Here is a 24,920-nt window from a genome sequence, read left to right on the forward strand (position 1 = left end):
CGAAAAAGCTGCAGCATCATTTCAATGTCTCACACTGTTTATCATTGCTTCATTTCATATCTAAGCAAAGAAAACTGGACTTTCCCTGACATCTTATTTCCTTCTTTTTAAGGCAGAACCATTATTAAGACAGAATTAGTTCTTCAAAATAAAAGCTCTTAAGGTTTTTTTTTTATTATAAACATTCAATTTTCTTATTTACTCTCTACATAGTTCATTTTGGATTTCATCAGGTTTACTTTTGAGCTAGTAATTTTACATCTCAAAGTAACGAGAATAGCCCTTAAATCCTGTTTAATGCTATGGTGAAAGATTCAAGTATGGGGAATAAAGGGTCTTGTTTTTGTCTATGTAAATACAGTGATGGTGCTTTTTTTTTCCTTCATTTTTTTTATTTGGAAAAAATAGTTTATACATCGCTTAATTTCTACATCCTTTGATCAGAATTTATTATTTGTTTTGAAAAAGAATAATTATACTTTATTTCAAAAAGAAATATTATTAGGTTAATAGTTAATTTTATATGTGGATATAATGATTAAGATAATAAAAGAATGTTTTGGTAAATTAGCATAAAGGATGTTTTTTTTTTTTTTATGGAGGACCAATCCTTCAATAATTATGAATACATTAATTATACAAATGAATAATGAGCTAAATGTATAAGTTGTTGCAGTAAATTGCAGTAAATTACATATTAGCTTATGAAATGCTACATCATTAAAAACATTAGCACTACAAAAAGGGATCTAAATATCTCGCATATTTTTGTTTTGGTTTCTCCATAGATCTATTCTGTTATGCGATTTAAACTACTACTAATCAGTAAATAACTCATCAAGTTATGTATTTGTTTCTGAATTTATTTTTAATTCTGGATGGATTGGTACTCCACTTATTACCGCCATCACACTGTGCCTCTGGTTTCAAGGCTTTTTTATTTATTTATTTATTTATTTATTTTTTTTTTTTGAGATTTCCAGAGATTGTCCTGCAAGCCTCGCAGTTCTTACACATGCGACTATTTGGGAGAGCTACTAAGAGTATCGTAATTCAACTAAACAAAACCATGAATAAAATTTAAACAAAGCAATATTAATAGATGTCTTCCTGACGTGGCAAAAAATCCTGTGAATTTCACCCCTCTGATATGAGTTGATTTTTTTTTTTTTCTCATGATCACACCCACATAACATGTTTTAACGTACTGTTATGTATGAGAACATAGGAAAGGTGTCAAAGCTGCTTAGTGATTTGAAATCATAACCAACCTTCATTCATGCTGGTTTTAAGAAGGCTGAACAGAATGCATTCAGTGTGAAAAACATGCCATCATTTTTAGAAACTCTGGACTTGACTTGTACGTGATATCTGCACTTTATTAACATTTTAAGGTCTGTCATATTCTGCACTGGTTCCACAGAGCTATGCAGAGGGATCCCACTTCAGTGAGCATGAAGGCTTGTCCTCTCCGTTTATCAGTTCAGGGATTGCAGGTATATTCTTTAATTTTCCTTTCCATAACTACTATATTTTAGTTTTTTGCCAAATTTCTCATCATGCATTTTCTTTGTAATTTGACTGTGTAATGTATTGTATGACCACGAAAATTGTTTTCAAGATTGTGAAATGTCTGTCTGCATTCATAGTCCTATATGTGTGCGTGTGTCTATGTTCATCCGTTGAATGCTAGGCATGTTAGGGTGCTGAAGCAGAAACCCTCCCTGGGGTTTCGTCTGGCGGGCAGCTTTATGCAGCTGAGCGTATTGAAAAAAAGGGGGAAGGCCTCCCCTGAACAGTTTCTACTTGTGAAAACCTACTTTTATTATTATTATTATCACACATCATTGCATCCAAGTGTTTTTGAGCAATCTGTTCCTATTCCACTGTAGTTGAAAACATTTTTTCCTTGCAGGTAAAAGCGAGAGGCCACCGTACACCCCCTTTGTAAGCCAGGTATGTTTCACTGTGTGCTACGTCTGACAAGGCCATACAAGAAAAACCTAAGTACTGCATCACTAAAGGAAGCTCCACTTTCTCAGTTCTCTTTTCAGACACTTTGAATTTACAACAGTCTTTGTTTCTTAGAAGAGAAGTTGATGTTTTTTGTTGTGCTTTCCCACGCAAGCTGTCGGTTAAAAGATTTGCTTTCTCTCTGTCTCCAGCCTGGTTTATTTCCAAGTGACATAGCGATGCCCAGCCCAGATGCTTTGTCTCCCTCGGGCATAAAGTCAGGCTCTCAGTTTTATCCGTCATATCCCAACAATCCCAGGAGAAGGCCGCCTGAAGGAAGCCTAGGTAAATAAAGCAAACATTAAACATTATATGGTGCTATTAAATCTTTATTACTTTTTTCTCTCTCTCTCTCTCCCTCTCTTTTTATTACATTAACCACTTTAGGATCTTAGTTGGTCTTCCAGAAGTTTGAGTATAATTCAGTTTTTATCAGATTAGGGTAAAAACCTGAGATGAAACGTTTTTTCCCTTGGTACCTAGTTAAAATATTCCACAGAGAAACAGGAGATTCAAGATCAGATAAACCAGTTTGAGAGGACTTGATATGTTTCATTTAAGGTTATATTGGAGGATTTTGGCAATAAAAAATAAAAAACAATAACAAAAAAATGCACATACACAACCTTGTACCCGTTTCTGAGAGGGAACCCCTATTAAACTCTGCAAGAGCATGCATGAGCCCATTTCTCCTCGTGCACGCTCAATTTAAAAATTTTCCACTCTGTCATACTCACCACCGGTAAGTGAAAATGGGTAAGAGCACATAGGACGTTACGTAACATATCACCAGAATGATTAAAAATTAGGAGGACCAATTATTTTGAGGACCCACCCGGAAAAAGAACATCCTCAACTATACCTTTAATTGAGTACTCAGGATGTTTGAGCAAAAACTAAAATATTCTATTTGTAACCAATTGACAAATAAGTGCATTTTACATTTATTTAGATGGCGGTGTATTCCCTGTATACTAGTAGTTGCACATGCAACATATGCTGTAGAGGTAAAATATTTATCCCTGTAAATATTTTGTGCTGATACAATGGCTTATATTTAAAGGGCTGACCTCCTGATTCCTACTGTAACACATAAGTGAAACACATACTGCAGGATAATATATTAGTTTTAAACCGTACTGAAAAGCTTTCCTAGTCTTAAAAAATATGTGTTAAATTAAACGTTTTTGTTGCATTTAATAGAGCTAGTTTTATCACCTATTGACTTGGGGGGTAAAAGCAGATTTCATTTCAATAAATGACCTGCCAATCTTCCATCAAAGCCAAGCAGAGATTATTTTTATGTGTCCTTTACTAGAAATGCTTGTTTGTTTGATTTTTATCAGTGCAACTGTACTGTGGTTGAAGATAAATGTAGAAATGATTTATTCCAAGTAACACACTTGCTCCAGCTTGCTCAAAATCTCTAAAACTGCATCAAGCACATACAGAAGCACCTGAGCTCGCATAATTTTTTGCTAACCTTTCATTTTTTCCCACCCACCAAAGTCCCTTTTTCTGTTTTTCTTTTTACTTTGTTGTGTGACTTTTAAATTTTCTGTCCACAGAGACCCAGCCAAAAAAGATTCGGAAACCCCCTGGTTTGCCATCCTCGGTGAGACCTGATTTCTTTTTAACTCTTTTTTTTTTTTCTCCTCACCTCACAGCCAGTTTCCCACTCTTCTTTTCTGCTTGTACAAACTCAGGCTCCCTTAACCTGCTTTAGCAGTCCTGTGAATGAGGACTGGAGATTTCTGCTAACATATGCACTGAGGGCTGAAATATAGACTCCAGAAAAACATGATTTCCGGGTTCATTGCTTCAGTCGTGTGGTCCTGAGTTTTGTTGGAGCTGCCTGACAGTCGAGCAGTTTTGTGTGATTATGTTAAGTGACTCTTAAAAAAGAATCTGAACTAGATAGAATAGAACATGTTTCCTGTTTCATATTTAAGAAGTATGATTTCAGCATTTCTCTGATCTATATGAATATTTAGCAGAAAAACTGAAGTTTAGGAAAATATATTTGCTTTTTTCTTCCATTCATCCACCCATAATATGCTTTTTACGAAAAAAAAAAGAAACAAAAAAAGATCAGTCTGTAAACATCCGTGCATGTTTACACGGACACTGTCTAGGAACCCTAGCTCATTGTTATCTCTGTCATCAATTTGCCTTTATTTTGTCCTCTCAGGCTTCTCAGTTTGTTGAATGATTAGCATTTAGCTTCCAGATTCTCTTCAAACTTCCACTCTCTTTTTCTGAGCACTGTGAAGTTCCTGGTGAACTCCTGCCCGACTGTAACTGGTGTCGTTTTTGTCAGTGTGCCCGGAGGTCTTAGCAGCTGATGGGAGGATGACGGCAGCCGCACATAGCTGGAAATACAAGTCACCGTTACTCATTTTATTATACTGAATCAAGTTCATGCCCATTCATGAATCATTGGCACATTTTAGGTTTGACATGCCTGAGACGCAGCCAGCTGGGTTAAACTGTTGGGAACAACAGAGAGGGTTTAGTTTCAAAAAGAGAATCCAAATAAGATTAGCTAAAACAGAACCTTCTCTTAATATAATTCTGTTTAATGGATTTTTTTTTTCAATTTGGCAAATGTGAGCAAAATTTTGTGGACAATCTGCAAATAGCAAAGTCGCTCTTTAGAGCCATGGTTTAGATGTTTCTCTGTTGAACAGACCTGATCTGGGTGAATCTGTCATTAACAAGGTTACATGTCTGGTCTAAATGTTATGGTGAGCCTCTGAATAGATGAGATATTGTATATCTAAAAAATCTTTTGTTTCTGCTGCTGTAGCTCTGGTGTAACAAACATGAAATTGTTCCTTGTATTTAATTACTGGACATTGTGTAAACCTGATACGATCTTTAAAGTCTTTATGTTTTGTTGTTTTAAGAAAGTGAAGCTGTGTTTTGACAACACAGCTGTTGGCGTCCACCTGTAGGCGTGTGGCGGTGGCTGAGCGCACGGACACTTTCTACATCAGAGTTTTGAGTGTGAAGCCTGTCTCGCCATGGCTCTGTTTTTCTCTGAACCTCTGCTGTTCTCTGTAGTAGCATGAACGATGAGCTGTGTGGTTTTAGGTGCAAAATGATGAGATGTCTGTTTGTGTGAACCCCCCCCCCACCTCTGCCTCACCTCCGCCTACGCTTCACCACATGATGGCCTGGGTGGGCCTCCCCCCTGTGAGTGACCCAATTGTGAGGCGCAGGGCTTGCGAGGCCTCTTAGCCCCGTGTCTGAGCCCAGATTAATGACTGCTGCCGATGATCCCGTGGTCTCTTTCCACCCTCCTCCCTTTCCGTTTGTCTTAACCAACCTATCAATTTTCTGTTTTATCTACTTTTCTTTCAATTATTTTGCTTTGAATCAGAAAACTTAAAGTATCCGATCAGTTCCTATAAACCCCTCCCCCTCCTTTGAGCTCAGAAACTCCACAAACATTTGCTTCTCTTCTGCCCCCTAGTTGTCCCTTTGCTTACCCACAAACCTTTGTGGTTAAATGTAAGCGCTTGGAGGTTGGTTTGATGTTAATCTTCATCTATTCCCCCACCTTTAGCAATAAACCTATGTTTTTCTTCTATGTATAGAGGCCTTTACACGGTCATAACCTGAATCACATTAAACCCGTATTAGTTAAGGATTTTGCCCCATAAATCTCTTTCTTCCCGGAGAATACAATTACCCGGCAGCGCCTGTCATTGTGCGGCGCTGTGCTCCCATCTAGAGCAGCAGGATTCGCAGGACATTGTTCCCGGTGAAAGAACAACTCAAAGCTTATTGTTAAATGAAGCCATCTCCATCATGTTTCCCCCCCGAATTAACCGTGATCATTTTAAATCCCCCGTTTCCTTCACACTCCCCTGGCCGTATCAAGCTTTGTTTAAGTCATTTAGATTACCGTCCCTTGTCCCCCTGAACACCCCTTATCTCTCCACCCATTTCATATATCATTAGGACCTTTTTTTTTCTTTTTTTCTCTCCCTTCCCAATCCTTTCCTTACCCCTTTACCACCCCCTACCCACCACAGTTTCTCCCTGTCTCTCCGTCTCTTTCCATCTCTCTCTCTCTCTGACTGGCTCCCAGCCCCCATTTCTCTCTCTCTGTTTCTCTCTCTCTCTCTCTTTCTCTCTCTCTCTCTACTCATTCCCTCTCCTCAGCCCAGCTGCCTGTGGAGTTGGATGCGGTCCAGGAACAGGCAGATGGCTCTGTAATTAGAAGTGCATCTCTCCATTCCCTTTCCACTTCTCCTTGTTAAATCAAATTACAGAAAAAATCTCTTTTCTGGATTAGCATTCTTTGCAGCATAGCCTTCATTCTCTTCTCTTTTACTGTTTCTGCCATGTAATACAGAAGAAGGCAAGAGAAAGAGTGGCACACAAGGGTGAATGAAAACAGAGGACTTCTTGCGTCCATCCTAGGTCTTTATCGCTAGTTCTGTTTTACAAGCATTTAAACAGGATGCTTACAAATTTTCACATATAGAATTTCAGTCTTGGTTCAGTGCTTTTGGTTTGTGCATGAATGGGTGTGTTGGCTCACTAAATGCATGGTATGTATGTGATCTGATACTGAGCATGTTAAAGGGAGGGGCTGGGGGACTGGCAGTGCGATGTCACTGGGGTCCTAGGAGCGAGAGGAAATGCTCACTGTGCACTGGGATTCAAGCCGCCGCTTTACCCAGCATGCCATGGCCACTGTGGTCTCCTCTACAGGCAAGGAGCTGGCCCTGCTTCCTCCTCCACCTCCAGCAGACTCCCTCATGCCATCTTGTGGCCATTTTAGGTTACTGTAATCTAGTATTTATCCATGGCTACCTAAAAATAAGGTTGTCGGCATAAAAATATTTTTCCTCTTATTCCAGACTGCGAAACTCAACATTTAAATTTTATTATTAGTTATAGTAACTTTATTCATTGCTTTTGTTGATTATTCTTGTTGATAGACACAGGCTGTGCATGTCCTTTAGCTCAAAGGATTTGGGGTCCAGGCGTTCGCCATGTCTGTGCTTCTATTTCAAAACAAGAAAGGAGTGTAGAGTGTTTGACTACTCCCTAATGATCGCGGGTATAAAAGTTTTCAAAGGCTAAAGCAGTCTAAGGTTTTAAAAGCAGATCAAGTAGCAGCTGAGCAGCTGATGAGCCATAAAATAAACTAATGAATTGCTGTAAGATTATACACGCTGTTTGTGTTCTAGGTTTGTCCATTTTTTTTTTATGGATGCTTAATGGAATTAGACTTTCGCAGAAGTGAAACTTAAAGTGACCTGCTTCTAAGCTTAAGGTGCTAAAAAATCTGATTGTTTTTCTTGTGAATGTCAAGTCATGGTTTGCAGATGAGTGTCCAGTTCCGCTGGATTTAATTCCAAAATTTCTTTATTGTAGATACTTGTACATTATCCTGCATCAGGCTTTATTTTTTTAAGATGCTTCTCTTTATTCATTTAATACTTTTCATTAAAAAATCATTTTTAACTTTTTATTGTGTGCAAAATAAGCAAAAGAAAGCAATTTAACCATCACAATTATTAAGAAACACAATGCTTTTATCTGTTAAGGTGCATTATGGAGTCTTCTAATGATACTGCCACCTGTGGCCAAAACACAGAGCTGCAGCACTGCTCTGCTCTATCTTGTAGCTCGCGTTCGTACTTAAGGTGTTTTTTTTTTTTTTTTTTTTCATCTTACATTGAGTTGTCATTGGTGCCGGAGTTGATCTGGATGCCAGTTGTGTCTTCGTACCAACACTTAGATTGTTAGCTATATTGGACCCATTTAACATGGATGTGCTTGTCAACATCTGCAGAACAGCATGCGAACTTCTGACCCTCAGTACGTTCATTGAAAACAGGCTACAGGCTTATAGATGCATTGACGCCGATCAAATGATGTTTTAGTCATAAAGGGTCAAATGAAAAGGCTATTATAATCAGTAAAAACGTACAGAGTGTCTCTTAAAGCTCTATTTTTGTCACACTGATGAAGTTTTTATTAGGTTGTAGTCCAGTGATCTGGTGCGTCTTTGTTGGATAAACCCAATACTGTGCCTAATGTACCAATCTGCCTCATTCTGTGTTTTAAATTTTTTTGCTGTAAACCGACCTGCCAGCTGGTTGCACTGACCCTTTGTAATCGTAACAAGACACTGTTGAGCCTGGAAACCGTTTCACCCCTACGTGAGTCCTAATAGCAGTAGGCTGGGTTAAACCTACCATGCTATCTTGGTTCTTTCAGTTGATGCACAACATAAATGCCTTCAAATCCTACCTTGAGGGGTTTGGTCCAAGATGCTTTAGTTTCCCACACAATAACTGCCTGCTCTGCCACTTTTGAACAGCTAAATATGTCATTCTTACATTAGTGGACAGAAGAAAGATCAGATTTCAGACTCCATCGTTCAGGTACTAGGTTTCATTTTATCAAACTGATCCCAAACGGGGAAAAACAAAATGCAATGAATAAAGTTGTGTTTCAATTTTTTCAGAAGACTGGCAGATCTAGATTCAATGTTTGTTTGTTTTTTCATTCTTTCAAGAATGCATAGATAACTAGGCAGGTATCTGTTTAAATAAGGTAAAAAGAAAAAGGATTAAAAAAGGCCCCAATGTCAACTGCAGAAGATCATTACAACTGCAGGGATGAACACATTTCTTGGGGGAACCTACCTTACCACAACACGGTGCAGCTGCTCAAAGACGGGGCTCTCTTTCTGAATCTGGCTGTTTTTTTTTTTTTGCATAATACAATCCCATCACAATTGTTGCTCATTTCAATTGCTGGTGCACAAACAGATGGTTGCACACAGACTCCTGTTTTTCTTATTCACTTGTATTCTGCGGCTTTCTTCCATCAGTGGTCTTGATATGGAAATTAGGAATCGAAAATAAAAAATTTGTTATGTTGAGATGTTTTAATATCCTATACCAGACCAAATCCTAGAATCTAGACATGAAGCTAGAAGTTAGGACTTATCAGTTGCTCGCTTTATAATATTCCAGCTGACACTTTGTTGATGAAATAGTTGAAGCTGTTTTTAATGAAGTCTTCATTGCACATGTTTTTACTCAGGTATATGCCACTACAACTGGAGATGAGTTTGCCAGGGACAACGGAGGATATCCTGGCGCCAAACCCGGCGCTGTCTATCCAGCCTCCTATTACATGCAGGGTAACAACTAGAAAAAAGTTGTTTGTATTTTTAATTTTTTTTGATACAGGTTTTTAAACCTTATTTTTCATTCCTTAGAAGACCCATGGTCATCTTCTGGCTATTCTGGGATGTTGGGTAACTCTCCTCACATTGGTCAGCCAGGCTCCTTCCCTGCTATCAACCCACAGGACAGAATGGTTCGTTTGTGGTTCACTGTTCCTCGAGTTCTCAGCATTCTATGACAATGTCGCAAACAGCAGGACAACCCTACCATCAATGGAAAAAAGATGATTACTCTGATTATGAATTTTCCATTTTACAACTGTATGAAGTTGATCTTAGTTTTCCCTTAAAATGACCTCATTATGATGTATTTCATTCATTTCTTTTGTACCTATTAAAGGCTTGTGTACCTTCTTTTGAAGCATCACACTGTGTCTCTAATCCAACAGAACTATTCTCTGCCCAGCGGCGAGGTCAACGGCTTCCACACCGCCCCCACCACCTACAACCACACACCCACCATCAATGGAGAGGGCATCATGGGTAAGCACCCTTTAAATCAACCCCTGTCTAAGAAGTATCTGGCAAACATCTTCCATTGATCTGTTGGACTGCCACTGTCATTTAGTTATTCATTTATCTGAATATTTACTTTGCAGCCAGCCGAGGCACGACGGCAAGCAGTTCAGGAGATGAAATCGGAAAAGCTCTTGCTTCAGTGAGTTAATTATCTTTCTTTTAAATGTGCATATGAGTTTTTGCTTAACATCTATCAGAGTGTGGTACATACAAATATCTAAACTGAATATGCCTTTCAGATTTACCCATCGGACCACAACAGTAATAATTTCTCCTCGGCTCCCTCCACTCCTGGATCTCCTCAGGCTATTGCAGGTACACCTCACCCCTCACTTAAACTACATATGAATCATTCTTAATCGTAAAGAAGGGAGACTTTACTTTGGGGAGAGAAGAAGAGAAACTATAGAAAATGTGTCTGTGGCGCCATCTGGTGTGTATATACAGCAACTGATGCTTGACCTGATTCAACATCATCTCTGCAGGAGCTCAGTCTCAGTGGCCAAGACCAACCACACCCAACTATGAAGGGCAACCACACACACTGGTAAGTTGGCGTATTTTTGCTGCATCAAAGAAAACAAACTTAAATGGGTGTTAGGTGACATTGGTTTCCACGGGTCATTAAATAATAATGATAGTACTACTTTGGACTTGCAATGCACTTTATATTTAAATAAATCCCAAAGTGCTACATAGTAAAACAGGTAAATGCTTAATAAAAACACATGGAGAGCATGTGTAAATTACTGTTTTTTTTTTTTTTAAATGAAGGCCTAAATTGGCATTGAAATTAATTAAATGCAATTATCGTGGCATTTAAAATGCAATATTTTAATAAAAAAAAAAAAAACTAAACGTTTATAAAAACAATTTCGTTGGATATATATTATATCACGATATATTTGCACTGAACTGCTCCCGGTTCATCGTATGTTCGGAAAAGAAGCTCGAGGCGGAGAAAAAGCTAGAGAATGTGGATAATGTACATTTCAAAGAAGCCAGCTACCGTTCATTCATCCTGTCCGCTGAACTGCTGCTAGTTTTACTCACATGGCTGGAAGATGTCTAGTGCTACTACCACAGATGATCTCGCTCTCGAAATGGAATTGAACGATTCAGATTAGCTCGCCGAACGAATAGAAGGGGTAGAGCGTGGCCGCCTGTGGCCCGGGCTGCCTGTCACAACTCCAGTCTGGTGCGGATGACGTCATACACGTGCCGCTTTGTTTTTAAAACATATAAATATAAAAAATATAACCTTGGATGTCTGGGGGGACAGTGATTCGTACCATAAACAATACATTATAAACAGTTTAGTTTGTTGCCCATAGGAAGACATTAATTGGATATAACCAATTAACGTTGGATATTCAGTATCTTCAGAAAAAAAAAAAAAGGCGTTTCCATGAATGGGTGAGATGAGATGCAATCTATAATTATACTAAAACAAATTTTCTTGTTGATAAAAATAATCTTTGTTTTGTTTGCTATATCAGCTCTTGTATTTTAACATCTTTTTTGTGATTTGTGACATATTGACAGAGATAAAGACATATATACAGCCTTTTAAATTGAACCTAAGCTTTCCAGTCTAGGCTTGTTTAAAACTAAGGGAACTAAGCTGCTTCTTGATGACTGTTTAGTCAAATAAAGGTGTTTTGGTTCCTAAACTGTGCATTAATATGAAGTATTTAGTCCAGGTTAATCCCATCCTTTTACCTAACATGTCTTAAGTGTTTCAGATCTTCACTGCGTCTGCATTGTTTTGCTTCTTTATTTGTTTCAAGCTTCCTTACAAATGTTTTCACTACAAATGTAATGTGCTTCATTCTTCAGCATGTTGTAAAATGCTGCTTAGAAGAGAAAATTAGTCGAATTGAATGTGTTAAAGCATCTTAACAGCTTCATGATAACAGTTAATAGGAAATATTCATGGCTGAACAATTAAAGGTTATCCAATTAAACAGAACCAGTAACAGCTGTTCGGTTACAGTAAGTGCTTTGCATTTAGTTCAGTCCGACTGTTCTTCATACAGATTAGTGGTGACGCTATTCCCTTATGAATAAATACAAAATATTGTGTTAATAACAACCTAATATAAACAAAATGAATGTTTAAAGGGTCATCAAATGGTATTTATATAAATTCCTGGCAATTTTAAGATCTGATTTCTTTCTTCCCAAGAAGGAACAAATCTACCTCAGCTGCAGCTCTTTGCAGATTTAACCTTTAGCTCAAACGTCCCCAGTCCATCAGTCAATTTATTGTAGATGAAAATACTGGTAGTTTTCTATGGTACGCTATGGCGGTCTATCTTTAATATCCTGTACTCATTTAAAAATTATGCAAAATTACATTTTCCACTGATATGCAAAATGTGTAAACATGCTTCTATAGGTAATGCCAATGCTCAGGTTTCATTATTTTTTTGTAGCAGAATAAAATGGAGGACCGCTTGGAGGAGGCCATCCATGTGCTGCGTAGTCATGCTGTGGGCCAGAGTCCAGCATTAGAAGGAGCCCACTCTGATATGCACAGCCTGCTGTCCTCTGTCCACAACGGGGGCCTTGGAGGACTCTCCCCTGCTTTCCCAAACGCCAGCCTTGCTCTTAGCAACAGACATCCTGCTTTGGTGAGTCATTTTTCCTCTACTTGTGCTTCCTTTGTTTTCACCTTGTACAGCGATTATATTACTTCGGCTGGAAATTGGTGTGCTGTCGCACATAAGGCATAAAGCTTTAGCAGTTAAAATGTTTCTGAGGAAACTGTTCATATTAAGGTTATTATTTAGACTTAGAACAGGTCAAAAATGTACAGAAAAACATTAAAAAGTTTAATAATTGATTTAGTTGGTTTGATACTCTTAACTAGCTTGTGAAAACAAAAAAGTGGAGTAATCTATATTAAGAAGGGGGGGTGGAAGGTTTACATTGTTGCCTCTGTTGCCATCTGCTGGCCAAAGATGGCATTGTAAGAGGCAGAACCGCTGAATAGTACTACCTTATATTTTATTATTTACTTAGTTTATTGTATTTCCAGGTTTGAGTAAATGATTTTAAATGCATAATTCTGGTTTGTCTTGATAATAAATAATGGCCTCTTGTTTGATCAGCAGGGAGGGAAACATGAGGAACCCACAGGACTTCCTCCCAGCAGCACCCTCCTGCATGGCCATCACGCCACTGGACCCACACCATCTGTTGGCCAACCAGAAGGCTTTACTAGTGAGATAAACTTTAGCTCATTGCAGAGCTTTGAAACCCCACATTTATTGACCAATGGTTTCTAAGGACTTGTATGTTTGTCTTTAGGTCTCCCTGGCGGTTTGGCCCGGTCAGCTCACTCTTCCAGCAGCTCAGACATCAAAAGAGAAGACAAAGAAGACGATGAAAACTCATCTATTGCCGATAAGTCAGAGGACGAAAAGAAGGACTCTAAGGCTGCACGTAATCGAACAAGGTAAGCTTCTCTGCCTGCTTGTCACTATAACATCAGGCATCACTTTTGGATCTTTTTAAATGCACATTTATATTATACTATGCAGCATCAGAAGATAACTTACCATCAACTAAGTATTATGATATAGAGAAAGTGATGTGATGATTAAAACTTCTGTTACAATTCCCAGATTTACATTGTCAGAGGACTCTTCTTTTCTGTGTTTCCCACTGATTGTTCAGGCTATGCTAGGTGTTTTAACATTGTCAACCCCCCCCTCCCTTTATGTCACGTTTTCAGAAAGGAGGCGTTGACCCTCCAGATGCTCTCTAGCCTATCAGACCAGAAAGATGAGTAAGTTTTCCCCAACAGAGAATCAACTTTTAGTGCTTTGTGGGCTCTTAAAAATCAAAACTCAAAGGACTGATCTTGCACTTGGTGGTTAAAATGATTACTAGCACTTTTTAATATATTCTTTTTATTATACACTTAATGAGAAAACTAAAAAGGGGTTAATAAATCTTCCCAATAACATGTTAACATTGGTTTACAACTAAATTCATCCAACTGGATCATGCGGTTATCATAAACAGAAAGTTGAGTTTCTCCGGGGGACTCTTTGTGCACAATAACGTTTAATAAGTTTGTTTTTGAGTCAAAATAAAATGTAGAGGATGGAATTTAAGACAGAGGTGAGCAGTTCTTGAAGGCTGTTATTGTGTTTGGGTTAGAAATGTTTCTGATCTGATCCTGCTGAATCCCACAGCTGACTCCTTACCAAGGTCATGTTTTTCCAGAGGACACCCAATGCTCTGCAGATGGGACAGAGAAAACTACATGAGGTCTCAGCTTAGCACTTCATTTCAGACTTTTCATAAAGTTCGAACTATTACACAGGCTTACAATTAGAATCAACAGTAAAATAATCACATTTATAGTCATTTACAGTAAAGCCCAAAGTGATTGATACCTCAGACAGATTTAGTTTCATTTAGCCCGAAGGTTTGATAGGACATTTATGGACTCCTCAATAACCAGTGGAAAAAAAGTCAATCCCTTATTGTTATTGCTCACCTTCTGCATGTTTCCACTTTTATTTTGGTGCTGAACTCCTATTCTTTAAGGTTAGAAGAAGGCCTGTCTGCCATCACATTAATCTTGGCTCCCTTCAAAGGAATTAACTAGGCCACTCTAAAACTTCCAGTCAGTGGAAAAATGACAAGAAATTATAATAATTCTACCTAAATGGAGAATGGGTATTTATATTCCAGCTTAACATTAGATTGCGAAAAACATGCATATTCTCAATGATATCTAATTTATAGTAAATGTTCTACATAAGATTAAATTGTTTTTTTTATTATTTACTTTGTAACTAAAATTTCATCTTTGATCATTCAGTACATCTTGAATGGTGACTGACAATATCTTTACTCCATTGTAGCTGATGATAATAATGGTTCACAAGAAGGCTTACTAAGAAATCCCAAAGTTCTGTAGAAGGTTTCAATTAAGAAATCTGTCTGATTCAGGGGTTCAAGCAGGGAGAGGACTAGATTTGTCTTCTCCGTCTCTAAAAGGATTTATTCCTCATTTTTATAGCCCATTTAATGTCTTACAACAGAGACCATAAAGAATATATTTCAGCATTTTAAATGCGGCGGGAAATATGCAAGGCGATACATTTTTGTTTGCTTTCATCCTTCAAACCCCTTGTTTATGATAAAAGAAAAATATTTTAGAGTAAGAGAACCTTCTAGTTGTTTTTAACTAACTTAATTTAAAGTTAATCCCACCAAGAAACGTTTGTTGGATGACATTAAATAACCAGATGTTATGAAACCGTTTTAAGAAAGCTCTTAATGCTATAAATTAGGCCTTTAACTCGCTAGGCACTGTAAGACTTTTACCACCTGCACTAAAACAGTTTATAAAAGTTTATAGTCACATTCTAGCCAACTTTCACTGTATGTTTGAGTCTTCTGTTGTTGGACCACAAAAGTAACCACTCTATTTCCATTTGTCAGCAGTCAGGACAATGAGGACGATGAGGACGTTCCCCCTGAGGTGAAGATGGAGCGGGAGAGGGAACGGCGAGTGGCTAACAACGCCAGGGAGCGTCTCAGAGTGCGGGACATCAATGAGGCTTTTAAGGAGCTCGGGAGGATGTGCCAGCTGCACCTCAGCCATGACAAACCTCAGACCAAACTCCTCATTCTTCATCAAGCGGTCAATGTCATCCTCAATTTAGAACAACAAGTCAGAGGTGAGTTTGGAAGCGCCGCCTTTATCAGCCCCCGGTGTTCGGTTTATTTCTTCACTGTGAGATGTTTCTGCTTTTGTTTTGACAGAGCGCAACCTTAATCCAAAGGCAGCGTGTTTAAAAAGGCGTGAGGAAGAGAAGGTTTCCGGGGTGGTGGGAGAGGCCCCCATGCAGCTCCCAGGAGGTCACCCAAATATGGGAGGAGATGGACACAATCCAGTTGGCCACATGTAACTCCAGGTAAGCTTTTTATTAAGGTGATTTTGGCACTAGAGAAAAGCTGATCGCAGACCAGAAAGGCAGTCTGTTACCCTGTAACCCTACTAACAGATGTATTATTATTATTACTAGGGATCTAATCAAATAATTGACTCCTGATGGTGGAAAAATGGTTTAATAGATTCCTATTTTTTCCCTGATTACTTGATAACACCTGCTTGGAAAGAAGTTCTTTTGGTGTTTTTATATTACCACTGTTTATTAAGTAGAGCCTCACTTGTATTTGCGAGAGTAGTAATGCAAGAGGGGAGTTGCACTAGAGCAGAAACAGGAATGGATCTATAGTCCGCTCCCACACTATTTACACAGATTAATGGGGACAAGAATGCAGAATGCACTTAATAATTGTCAATATAAACACTCGGTAAACTCCTCACGATTTGTCCTATTTAGCAGACATTTTGCAGTGCTGCAGCTGAACTTCGTTTTTGTGTTTGGAAGGCAAGAATGTGAGGATAGAAAGGATAGTGGAGGGCATTGTAGCAAGATTGAGTAGATATAGATCCCCAATTATTGCTAGATAAATGGGAAAAAAAAGTTTTAAGCAACACTTTGAGTTACTTGTATATCAAGGGCAGTGTAAATATCATTATTATTTTAAACTATCCCAGTTTCTCTTAAAAATAACTTTTTTTATTTTTTATTTTAATGGCCACAATTTCCTGATTTAAACAGGGTAGCAGCATTGGTTTGGCACCTGTTGTCTATTGAACAATCTTTGTAGATCACTACAGCAGGCACAGTTATTGCACCTGCATGTTTGTTTTGTCTTTTGCACACTTAAAGGGGAACACAGTTGGTTTTTTTTTTTACATTGGGCCCTTGATTTTACGTTATTACATCATGTTCTATTCACACATATGAGTTTTGTGTCATTTGGAGCTGGTCTGAAGATATTCCGTTAGGAAGACGTTACTTGGATATAACCTATGGGCAACGACTAGAAGGCATAAACTAAACTGTTCATAATTGATCATTTATGGTACGCATTTATAACATGTAGGCGAATCACTGTCCCCCAGACATCCGCGGTTATATTTTTTATATTTATATCTTTTAAAACAGAGCGTGTATGAAGTCATCCATGCGCGCCGGCTAGCGTTCATACTTCCTGTCCGCTGAACTGCTGCTAGTTTTACTCACATGCCTGGAAGATGTCTAGTGCTACTACCACAGATGATCTCGCTCTCCAAATGGAATTGACAGTTCAGATTAGCTAGCTGAATGAATAGAAGGGGTAGAGCGTAGCCGCCTGTAGCCCGGGCTGCCTGTCACAACTCCATTCCGTTTTCTTTTTTGGAAGTCTTTGAAGACGATACCGTAAACTTGCAACCAGGATCCATCATTCACAGGGAGTCAGTCTGTTCCTGAGCTAAAAATAAAATAAATAAATGAGGAAAGGAGGGAGTTTACCTGAAGCAGACGTTGGGAGAGAACAGGAAGTGGGAATGTTCTAGAAAGGTGTTCCGTCTGTGATGGACCTACTGGATGCAGGAATGTTTGCAGCCCTCTCCAAATAATTTCTTAAGATAAGGTTGTACGTTCTCTAAGGAGTACAGATATAGGCTAACTTTTATTGTTGAAGTTGAATCCCAACAACATTTGTAAATGTTGGCATCAAATCATTTTGCTTTGAATTTGTAACATCCATTGTGCGTCATACTCGGCATTGCTTCTGCTTGGTTCATTCATGTGTTGGAGGACATGAAACATTACTGAGGCAGCTGCAGCTTGTTCAGAATTATTTAATTAATTCTACTAGATAGAAAAAAAAATAGTTTTGCCCTTTTTTCCACATAAATGCATATTATTTATTTAACTTTTGACCTTTTTATTATTTTCCAGGTCTGGTGTTCTCCTGGCTGTCAGCGGATGTGGCCTTAACAGATTTCTTCCACCCATTATTCTCAGAGTGTGTGTGCGTGTGCGTGTATATATGTGGACATGTCTGTGTATTGTCCGTTCAAGTTTCATGATGCACATTCACATACATACTGCCAAAACTGACACAATCTGTTTTCTCACTCCCAGCCATGACTACAAGCTCAAATGTGAAGAACTTTTTTTTTCTTGGTTTTGTCTTGTTTTGTTATATACGTGTAATATTTTATTTACTTTATTTTTTGGTTTCCAACATAATTGAACACCAGAGTACTTTTTGTCCTTCAAACACTTTGGGACTACTCACACTGCCAAGAGGTGCTCTGGTGGAGGAATAAAAAGGAGACCTACACAAACACAAATTAAATCAAGGATTTGTGCCTAATTGTTACATGTTTTCTATTTGACATTAAGGCAAATTGCTTTACATGTGAGGAACATTTGTGAGGGATTGCTTATGTGTATGAGCAGTTATTTTTTTAATGTATGTCATTCCCAGCGTGATGGTACAGTCTTACATATGTTATGTAACTCACAGCTGGAGTTGAACTGTCAAAATTCGGTCACTCGTCCTCGAGCGTGTGGAGACTGGCGGAAAGTCGGCCCCGATGTTTTTTTGACAATTCAAGCGCAGCTTATCTGAAAAGTGGGAGCTCAGACCAGACTTGGTCTCAACCCCTGGCAGTATCTGGAGGCTTGGAATCAAAGACTTCTTCCTTGAAAGTAAAGAAATATCCAAGTGAAAGAATCGGTCAACAAAACAAACAAACAAAAAAAACTGTTCTTCCACTTTGTTGACCGAGCATCGTCTCGTTTCTCCAGCAAGCCCTCGGCCACGCATTCAGGTTTTTGTCCTGCTTTGTGTTGTAAAGCATACATGGACGAGACGAAGCACAGTTGGACCGATTTAGGCTTGACCTGCGTCACATTTCAGCCCCCCGACAGTCTTGTATTAAAGCCATCAAAATCACCTGTAAGCGACCAGCATCAGTTTTTATGCTGATCCGACATGGTTTACTGACAGTGCCAGCGGAATCGAGTGTTTTTTTTTTGTTTTTTTTTTGCCCCCAAACCTTTATTCATGTACTTTAAAAGGCAAACACATCAAGGAGGGATTTTCCTTTTTTTTTTTTTCTTCATGGTTAAAGCAGAAGAGCCTTTTTTTTTTTATTCCTAAATGAGCATTCCCGCTGAATTATCAACCCTTCACCTTCTTCCCGACCTTCAGCGTGTTCTCCCCTTTCTTACTGAGAGAAGTGCGACCTGTAAATTCACTTCATACATTATTCTGTTTCATTTTTCAAAGGTAAATATATATAAAAAATATATATATTTTTTGTTAGTCTATACATTGTAGATTTTTTACATAAATGGCAATATTAGTTTGAAGTTTAGAGTGTATTGTAGATGAGCTGTATAAGGGGATATTTAACATTTAAATGATTTTCAAAACTAAAATTGAAATCAAACTGGGATGACAGGAAAAGGATGGACAAATGATAAATGAACGTGTTTGTAAATCCTTTTAATATTCCAGTTTTAGTTCAAAGGCACATCAATAGCCACCAAGTTGAATGCCTTCTTTTCCATTTGGGCATATCTGGACAATTTGTGCCACAGTCGTGTGACAAAACATCAGAAGGGATTTTGCTTTTTTCCTTGTCTCCAACAGTAATTAATATGCAACTGGTTTTTGAATGTAGCTACCATGCTAAATGTGGATTTGCCTTCATTTTCAAAGTTGTTTCTGGGTTTTGTTAGCACATTGTAATAAATTTCTTTTCACTTTTAAGTGTCTGCCCTTAAACTAAGCAAGTCTGTGTCTAAAGGCAGATGTCTGGATTTTTTTGGGGGTGTAAGGTAATGGATATTATTGAGAACAAAACAGTGTTATTGTGATGTTATTCCCATGTCATGTTAATTATTTCTTTCTTTTTTTTTTTTTACCAACGTGTAATCACAAGTGGGAGGTAGAACATTTTGTGTGTTTCATTTATATAAAAAAAGAAAAAAAATGAAGAAAAAGACATATACAAATCAATAGTGTGGCCTTTTCATTCTCAAGACTTAAGATGTCACAATGGGAGAGTGATGCCTTATCAGTGCCTGAACTTGTGTTTTCTTTTTTTCCATTTAAGACAGTTTTATGTTGTGTACCATATCATTTCATTTATCTTGGAGATTAAAGAGGTACTTGTTCATTCCCCCCCATCCTCCCTTTTCTCCAAATGTTTTTCTTTTTCTTTTCAATTTTTGAGGAAGAAGTTTAAATGGTATAAAGAGATTTTCTTTCAGTGTACCTAGTTAAATAAATAAATGTTAAGCAGATCTTGTTTAGTTTATTTCTTTTTTTCTCTGCTGTCTTTTCAACTGGATTACATTGTCAGCCTGCTGTTTTCATTGAGGTCACTGGTCCAGGTTTTGGTGCCCTGTAATTACAACATTCATATGACAAGGTTATAAAAAGACTGCCGTTTTCCTCAGATCAGTTATCTGCTTGGGTATGTTGTAGGTGTGTTGCTTCAACTTCCATGTAGGGAGGATTTCTTTTTTTTTTTTTTTTTTATACCTACGTTAGTTCAGTCATTTTAATAGGAGCGTTTTTTTTACTTGTTTTGCAGTGGCTTTATGTGTAATCAGTTATCATTTTCAGTTAATTTTTTCAATTTTTTGTGGCGTTGACTCAAGGATTTCTGTCAGATTCATTTGATTAAAATCAGTAGTTGTGCTGGATATCTGAAATTCAACGAAAAATGTCTTAATGTTTATAACTGACATGCCCAAAATATATAGACTCACAAATTCGACAAATTTCTCCAAAACTTAAGGTTTCGGCTTCCATTAACAATAGCGAGCACTGATTTTTGTATTTTTTTTTAGTACGAAAAAAACAATTTTTTTTCTTCCCCCCATGACATTATTTAGCTGAACTAAAAAGGGACGCGACCAACAAGTATTTCAAACATTTAGAGTTTTTTTTTTTTTTTTATTATCTGGGTTGAGGAGAGTGTTGGCTTCTTTCTGACTCGATCTCTTCTATTTACATACAAATAGCTGAGATTTGTCCTGTATATACCACTTAATGTAGCAATAAATGTGCCATTTTTAACAACAGATTATACATTTTACAATGTCTGGCTTTGGAATATTGTATACATAAAAAAAAATAAAAGGAGTCTTTTTAATAAAAGAATTTATGTAGTTCGGAAGTTGAATTTGTTTAATTGCATCTGATAGGAATCTTCAAATACAGGTCAATTTCATTAAATTAGATATCAAAAGTTGATTTATTTGATTTTAAAATTAAACTTGTCTGAAAGTGAACATATTTATCTTATGAGTAATGAAAGTTTTTAAAATTTACTTATTAAAATTTTTTTTATATTACATGACACATAGAATTTTTAAAACAAAGATGCCTTGATGAGTAATGTGGAGGTTTTTAGTCTAAGTGCTAAGAGGTTGAAAAAGCTCAGGTTCCTTACAATGATCTCAATTTTTCTGCAATGTTTGGTCTCTCATCATATAAGCTACACACTAGGTGTTGGTATCTACTCTAAATTATGCTTATGGGATTATGCTACCCTTGACTTTGATAACTGATTCCTCTCTACTCTTCCTCCAGACTGTTGGACCTTGATTTCTGATGTGATGCTAAATGTAGTTTTAGTTAAACTAAATCTACTTGTCACCATTTGAACTTTTTGGGTATTCTCTGTTATTTTAACAGATGAAATGCTAAAGCCGATGCACTAGGTACTGCGGTGGCTCTATTGCTTGGGTATCTTTTCCTTCCACTCAACTTCCCAATAAAATTCCTTTAGTCAGCTTATCTAATGTGCTATAGTGGTTTACTTTGCCTGTAAAGAAGTCTGTGACATTATTAAAATTATCTCCTTCCAAATAGTGCATGGAATTTGTAGCTAATGTGGGATTTTTTTAAAGTCACCATTATCATTCAAATAATTCTATTGGTATCAATCAGTTAACAGCTGTGGTTGAGTGGGTTGACCACTAATGTGCACCTTTTGTGACATGATTGACAGGAACTCCCTTGCAATGTGATGAACTAAGAGAGCCCTGCAGCAGATAGTAAAGGGATCTAAGAATCTCAATATGACCTTAGGTCTACTATGCAACTCCTCACATCCTATGTTTGAACTGCTGCCATCAGACAAAAAAACACTTAGATTTCTGCCTGAATTGTTGAAGATTGTGCAATTTATAGAATTGCACTTAACTGATTATTTTCCCTTTTTTTTATCCCTAAGGAATTGTAAGGAATTCATTTTATCGTTAAATCCCATCATATAGTTTATAAAAACGGAGGCTTTTATTGAAAAATGTCTCCAAAGCTCAGTGGGATGACTGGTGTCCAGAATTCAGCCTGAGCTAAACTCGATACAAATTATGAACGCTGTATACTTTTACACAGGCATTAGAAGGGGCAGCTCGTGCTGAGGTCCTCTAAATCCATCAATCGAAACTGACGGCGGCGGTTCTCCAGTCGGGAAGAGCTTTCTAGAAGATCAGAATGGTTCAGAAAATACTCAATAAATTCGTTGGTGCCAAGTATGTCTCTATTCTGAGAACGTGGTAAGTTAAAACAATAAGAGGCTGAGCTTTATTGCTAATTAGCTTGGTTGGGTAGCGGTTGCTGACCCTGTGTCCTTCTGTGACCCGTTTGGCTAACTTTAGCTTAGCCTGAAACTGAATTAAACCTGCTCCATTGCGCCGTTTATTTATTGGGGTTAAGTCCAGGTGTAATTTTATTAATCAAATGTAGACTAAACGGTACCAGTGTTGAATGCTCACATAGCCTGACCTAAAAATATTCTAAACCTGCCAGGGTGTCATTGTTTTATCTGATAATCCCATTAGGTGTTCCATATTTAATAATTAAATGCATTTTGTGTTATTTTTTGTTGGCGTTTTTAATGCTTAGTAATTAATTTCTATTTAAAACGTGAATATAAGACATATTGATACAACCATCAAAGTAGCCAACTGAAATTGACTTAAATGTTGTTTTACCCGTGAAGTAAATATTTTAAGCAAGAAAATTATTTTAGGGAATAAATTAGTGCTGAAACAATGAATCGTAATTAATCGATAACTGGATATAAAACATGCCTTTAGCTGACAGAGCGACCCACTTAGAGCAGTATCTATATCGAAACAAATATGTAAACATTTTGCATTTAAGGTAAAGCTTTTTTTTTCTGTCAATATGCTCTATCCAGAACTCCTCAAGGGGAAAAGTTTTAGTTTCACCTGATTTGATTTTGCCAAAAGTCTTCTTTAAGGAACCTTTTTTTTTAACCAATTATTAATCGATTAATCTAAAAAATAATCGTTAGTTGCAGCCCTAGAATAAATGATCATTACCTTGTTATTTAGTGAAGAAAATCCTGACACAATAATTGCAACTTCAAAGTTTGCCATAATCGAAGCAGTTGGCTATTATTTGTGTACAGGTAAGGTTTGCAATAACCTGTCTTACAACAAATCAGCATCAATTATAAAATGAGTCAGGTTGTCAAATATCAGCTGTTTCTTCAGCTGCAGATTTTAAACTACTTGCTACCTTCAGATTAGTTGAAACACTGCAAACACCTTAGTTAAGAGATTTATATAACCAAAACCTCAATTTAAAAAGTAGGATGTATGAAGATTAAGCACAGCCTCTAAACTTTACTCTAGATCAGTGGAGACATGGCTGCTGGAGTGATGCATCACGTTCCTGCCAACCAATGGACATCTCTGGTTTATGCTGTGCCAAGTCTATAGTTTGATGCAGACGGGATTTTGGTGGGGGGTTGCAGAGGGTGGGCTTATCTTACTTCCAGTCAAAGAAAATGGTAAGCCTTTGGTAAACAAAGACAGTTTTGATGTTTTCATGGGCCAAATGTCTTACTGCCAGCTTGGGAATGTCCCTCTTCTGGCCCAACATGACAAGACTCATAAAGACATAAATTAGCAGGTTCAGTGTGGCAGAATACTAGTTCTGACCTAAATGCTGACTTGTGGGATGAGTTGCATTGGAACATGTGAGCCAAACCTTATCCAAGATCACTTTCCAACCTCACATATAGTTTTCAGGAAGGATGGTCAAAAAAATCCCATAAGTGGAAATTTGTGGAAGGCTTCCCTAAAAGAGTTGAAGCTGTTTTAGCTGCAGAGGGGAAGCCAGCGTCATGGTAAACTTAACAGATGTAGAATGGGATAGCTCCTATGTTAAAAGGACAAGTATGATGGTCTCACATTGGTGTTAAAGCGTTGCTGTGAACAATGGCATACTTTTGACATAACTTCTATTTATCCCAACAAAATGCTTTATATTTTGTTGTTCAATTTCAGTCTTATTTAGAAGTCCCATTGTCTTCCTTTATTTAGGTTACCAACTATGGTTACCTGGGGAACAGTTGGCGGCGTGGCGCTCATTCACTTCACTGACTGGCGGTTAATTCTAGACTATGTGCCGTACGTTAATGGGAAGTTCAAGAAAGACGAATAAAGAAATGAAGATGTGAGTCCTTTGACCTTGTATTCAATAAATCTTGTCACTTATTATTCATTCAGTGTTTATAGTTTTGAATTTAGTCATGCAGGCCATGCTGCATACCTCAGCTCAGAGTATGCTTCTCTGAGGTGACCCAAACGTATTTTTGGAAGTACCTCAAACATCTTTAATGTTTACCGACCAATACTTAATTTTCCACAGTTAGTTCATTAGAAGGGCTTATTTAGCCGGCAGTGCTGGCATCAAAAGCAGAGATGGTCTTATGTGAGGATGGTGTGTTATTTATGTGAGATTAAAATCTATATCATTGTCAAATTGATCATTTTTAAAACGTAAAAAAAAACGTAATTCCTGCAATGACAGTGCTTACTCTAAACTGTGTTTTTCCTTTGTGATAGAAACATGAAACTACATTTTCAGCCCAGTAATCAGTGCTGCCCTACTTTGTTTGTGCTCCACATTCCTTCACATGATTCTTCTGTTGTCTATTTGAAGAGATTTTAGACAATAAAATGACATTTAGTTTCTTATTTTTTTAAGAAGATTTTCAAATGCCCTGTTTAGACCCTGGTAGTATTAATTACTGGCTCACACCTACTTAAGAGTTGTATATATTTGTTTACTCAAAAGCATTTCAATGCTGTTTGTTTTTTCTTCAGTTTGGAAACTTTATCAAATTAAGAACTTTAATGTACATTTTTATTTTGATTTAAAGCTACAGTGTGTAATAATTACAGGGATATACAGTCAGAAATGTAATATATTATACATAACT

General features: G+C 37.5%; 2 protein-coding genes across 4 annotated transcripts in view; both read left to right on the forward strand.

Annotated features, from left to right (window-relative positions):
* LOC107098382 (transcription factor E2-alpha-like) overlaps positions 1–20,790 on the forward strand; it is a 35,595-nt gene extending 14,805 nt beyond the window's left edge. The window contains exons 5-21 of one of the 3 annotated variants that reach the window (XM_015396036.1): positions 1,424–1,496; positions 1,916–1,956; positions 2,166–2,298; positions 3,582–3,628; positions 9,094–9,193; positions 9,272–9,372; positions 9,628–9,721; positions 9,838–9,896; positions 9,997–10,072; positions 10,243–10,304; positions 12,196–12,393; positions 12,874–12,985; positions 13,073–13,220; positions 13,500–13,553; positions 15,230–15,465; positions 15,551–15,702; positions 17,587–20,790. In XM_015396036.1, the coding sequence (XP_015251522.1) occupies positions 1,424–1,496; positions 1,916–1,956; positions 2,166–2,298; positions 3,582–3,628; positions 9,094–9,193; positions 9,272–9,372; positions 9,628–9,721; positions 9,838–9,896; positions 9,997–10,072; positions 10,243–10,304; positions 12,196–12,393; positions 12,874–12,985; positions 13,073–13,220; positions 13,500–13,553; positions 15,230–15,465; positions 15,551–15,696 (1,680 nt within the window). In that variant the 3' untranslated portion in view covers positions 15,697–15,702; positions 17,587–20,790. Of the gene's footprint in view, positions 1–1,423; positions 1,497–1,915; positions 1,957–2,165; positions 2,299–3,581; positions 3,629–9,093; positions 9,194–9,271; positions 9,373–9,627; positions 9,722–9,837; positions 9,897–9,996; positions 10,073–10,242; positions 10,305–12,195; positions 12,394–12,873; positions 12,986–13,072; positions 13,221–13,499; positions 13,554–15,226; positions 15,466–15,550; positions 15,703–17,586 lie in introns of all 3 variants that reach the window. The other 2 variants (XM_015396035.1, XM_015396034.1) reach the window with 2 other exon arrangements.
* A 1,351-nt stretch (positions 20,791–22,141) lies between these two features.
* Positions 22,142–24,920, forward strand: part of LOC107098386 (cytochrome b-c1 complex subunit 10-like) — a 3,828-nt gene continuing 1,049 nt past the window's right edge. Inside the window, exons 1-2 of the mRNA XM_015396044.1 lie at positions 22,142–22,218; positions 24,019–24,151. Of these exons, the coding sequence (XP_015251530.1) occupies positions 22,157–22,218; positions 24,019–24,139 (183 nt within the window). The 5' untranslated portion in view covers positions 22,142–22,156 and the 3' untranslated portion in view covers positions 24,140–24,151. The remainder of the gene's footprint in view (positions 22,219–24,018; positions 24,152–24,920) is intronic.

The sequence above is a fragment of the Cyprinodon variegatus genome, unplaced genomic scaffold (assembly GCF_000732505.1).
Source record: "Cyprinodon variegatus isolate N-32 unplaced genomic scaffold, C_variegatus-1.0 Scaffold773, whole genome shotgun sequence".
NCBI classification, from domain to species: domain Eukaryota; kingdom Metazoa; phylum Chordata; class Actinopteri; order Cyprinodontiformes; family Cyprinodontidae; genus Cyprinodon; species Cyprinodon variegatus.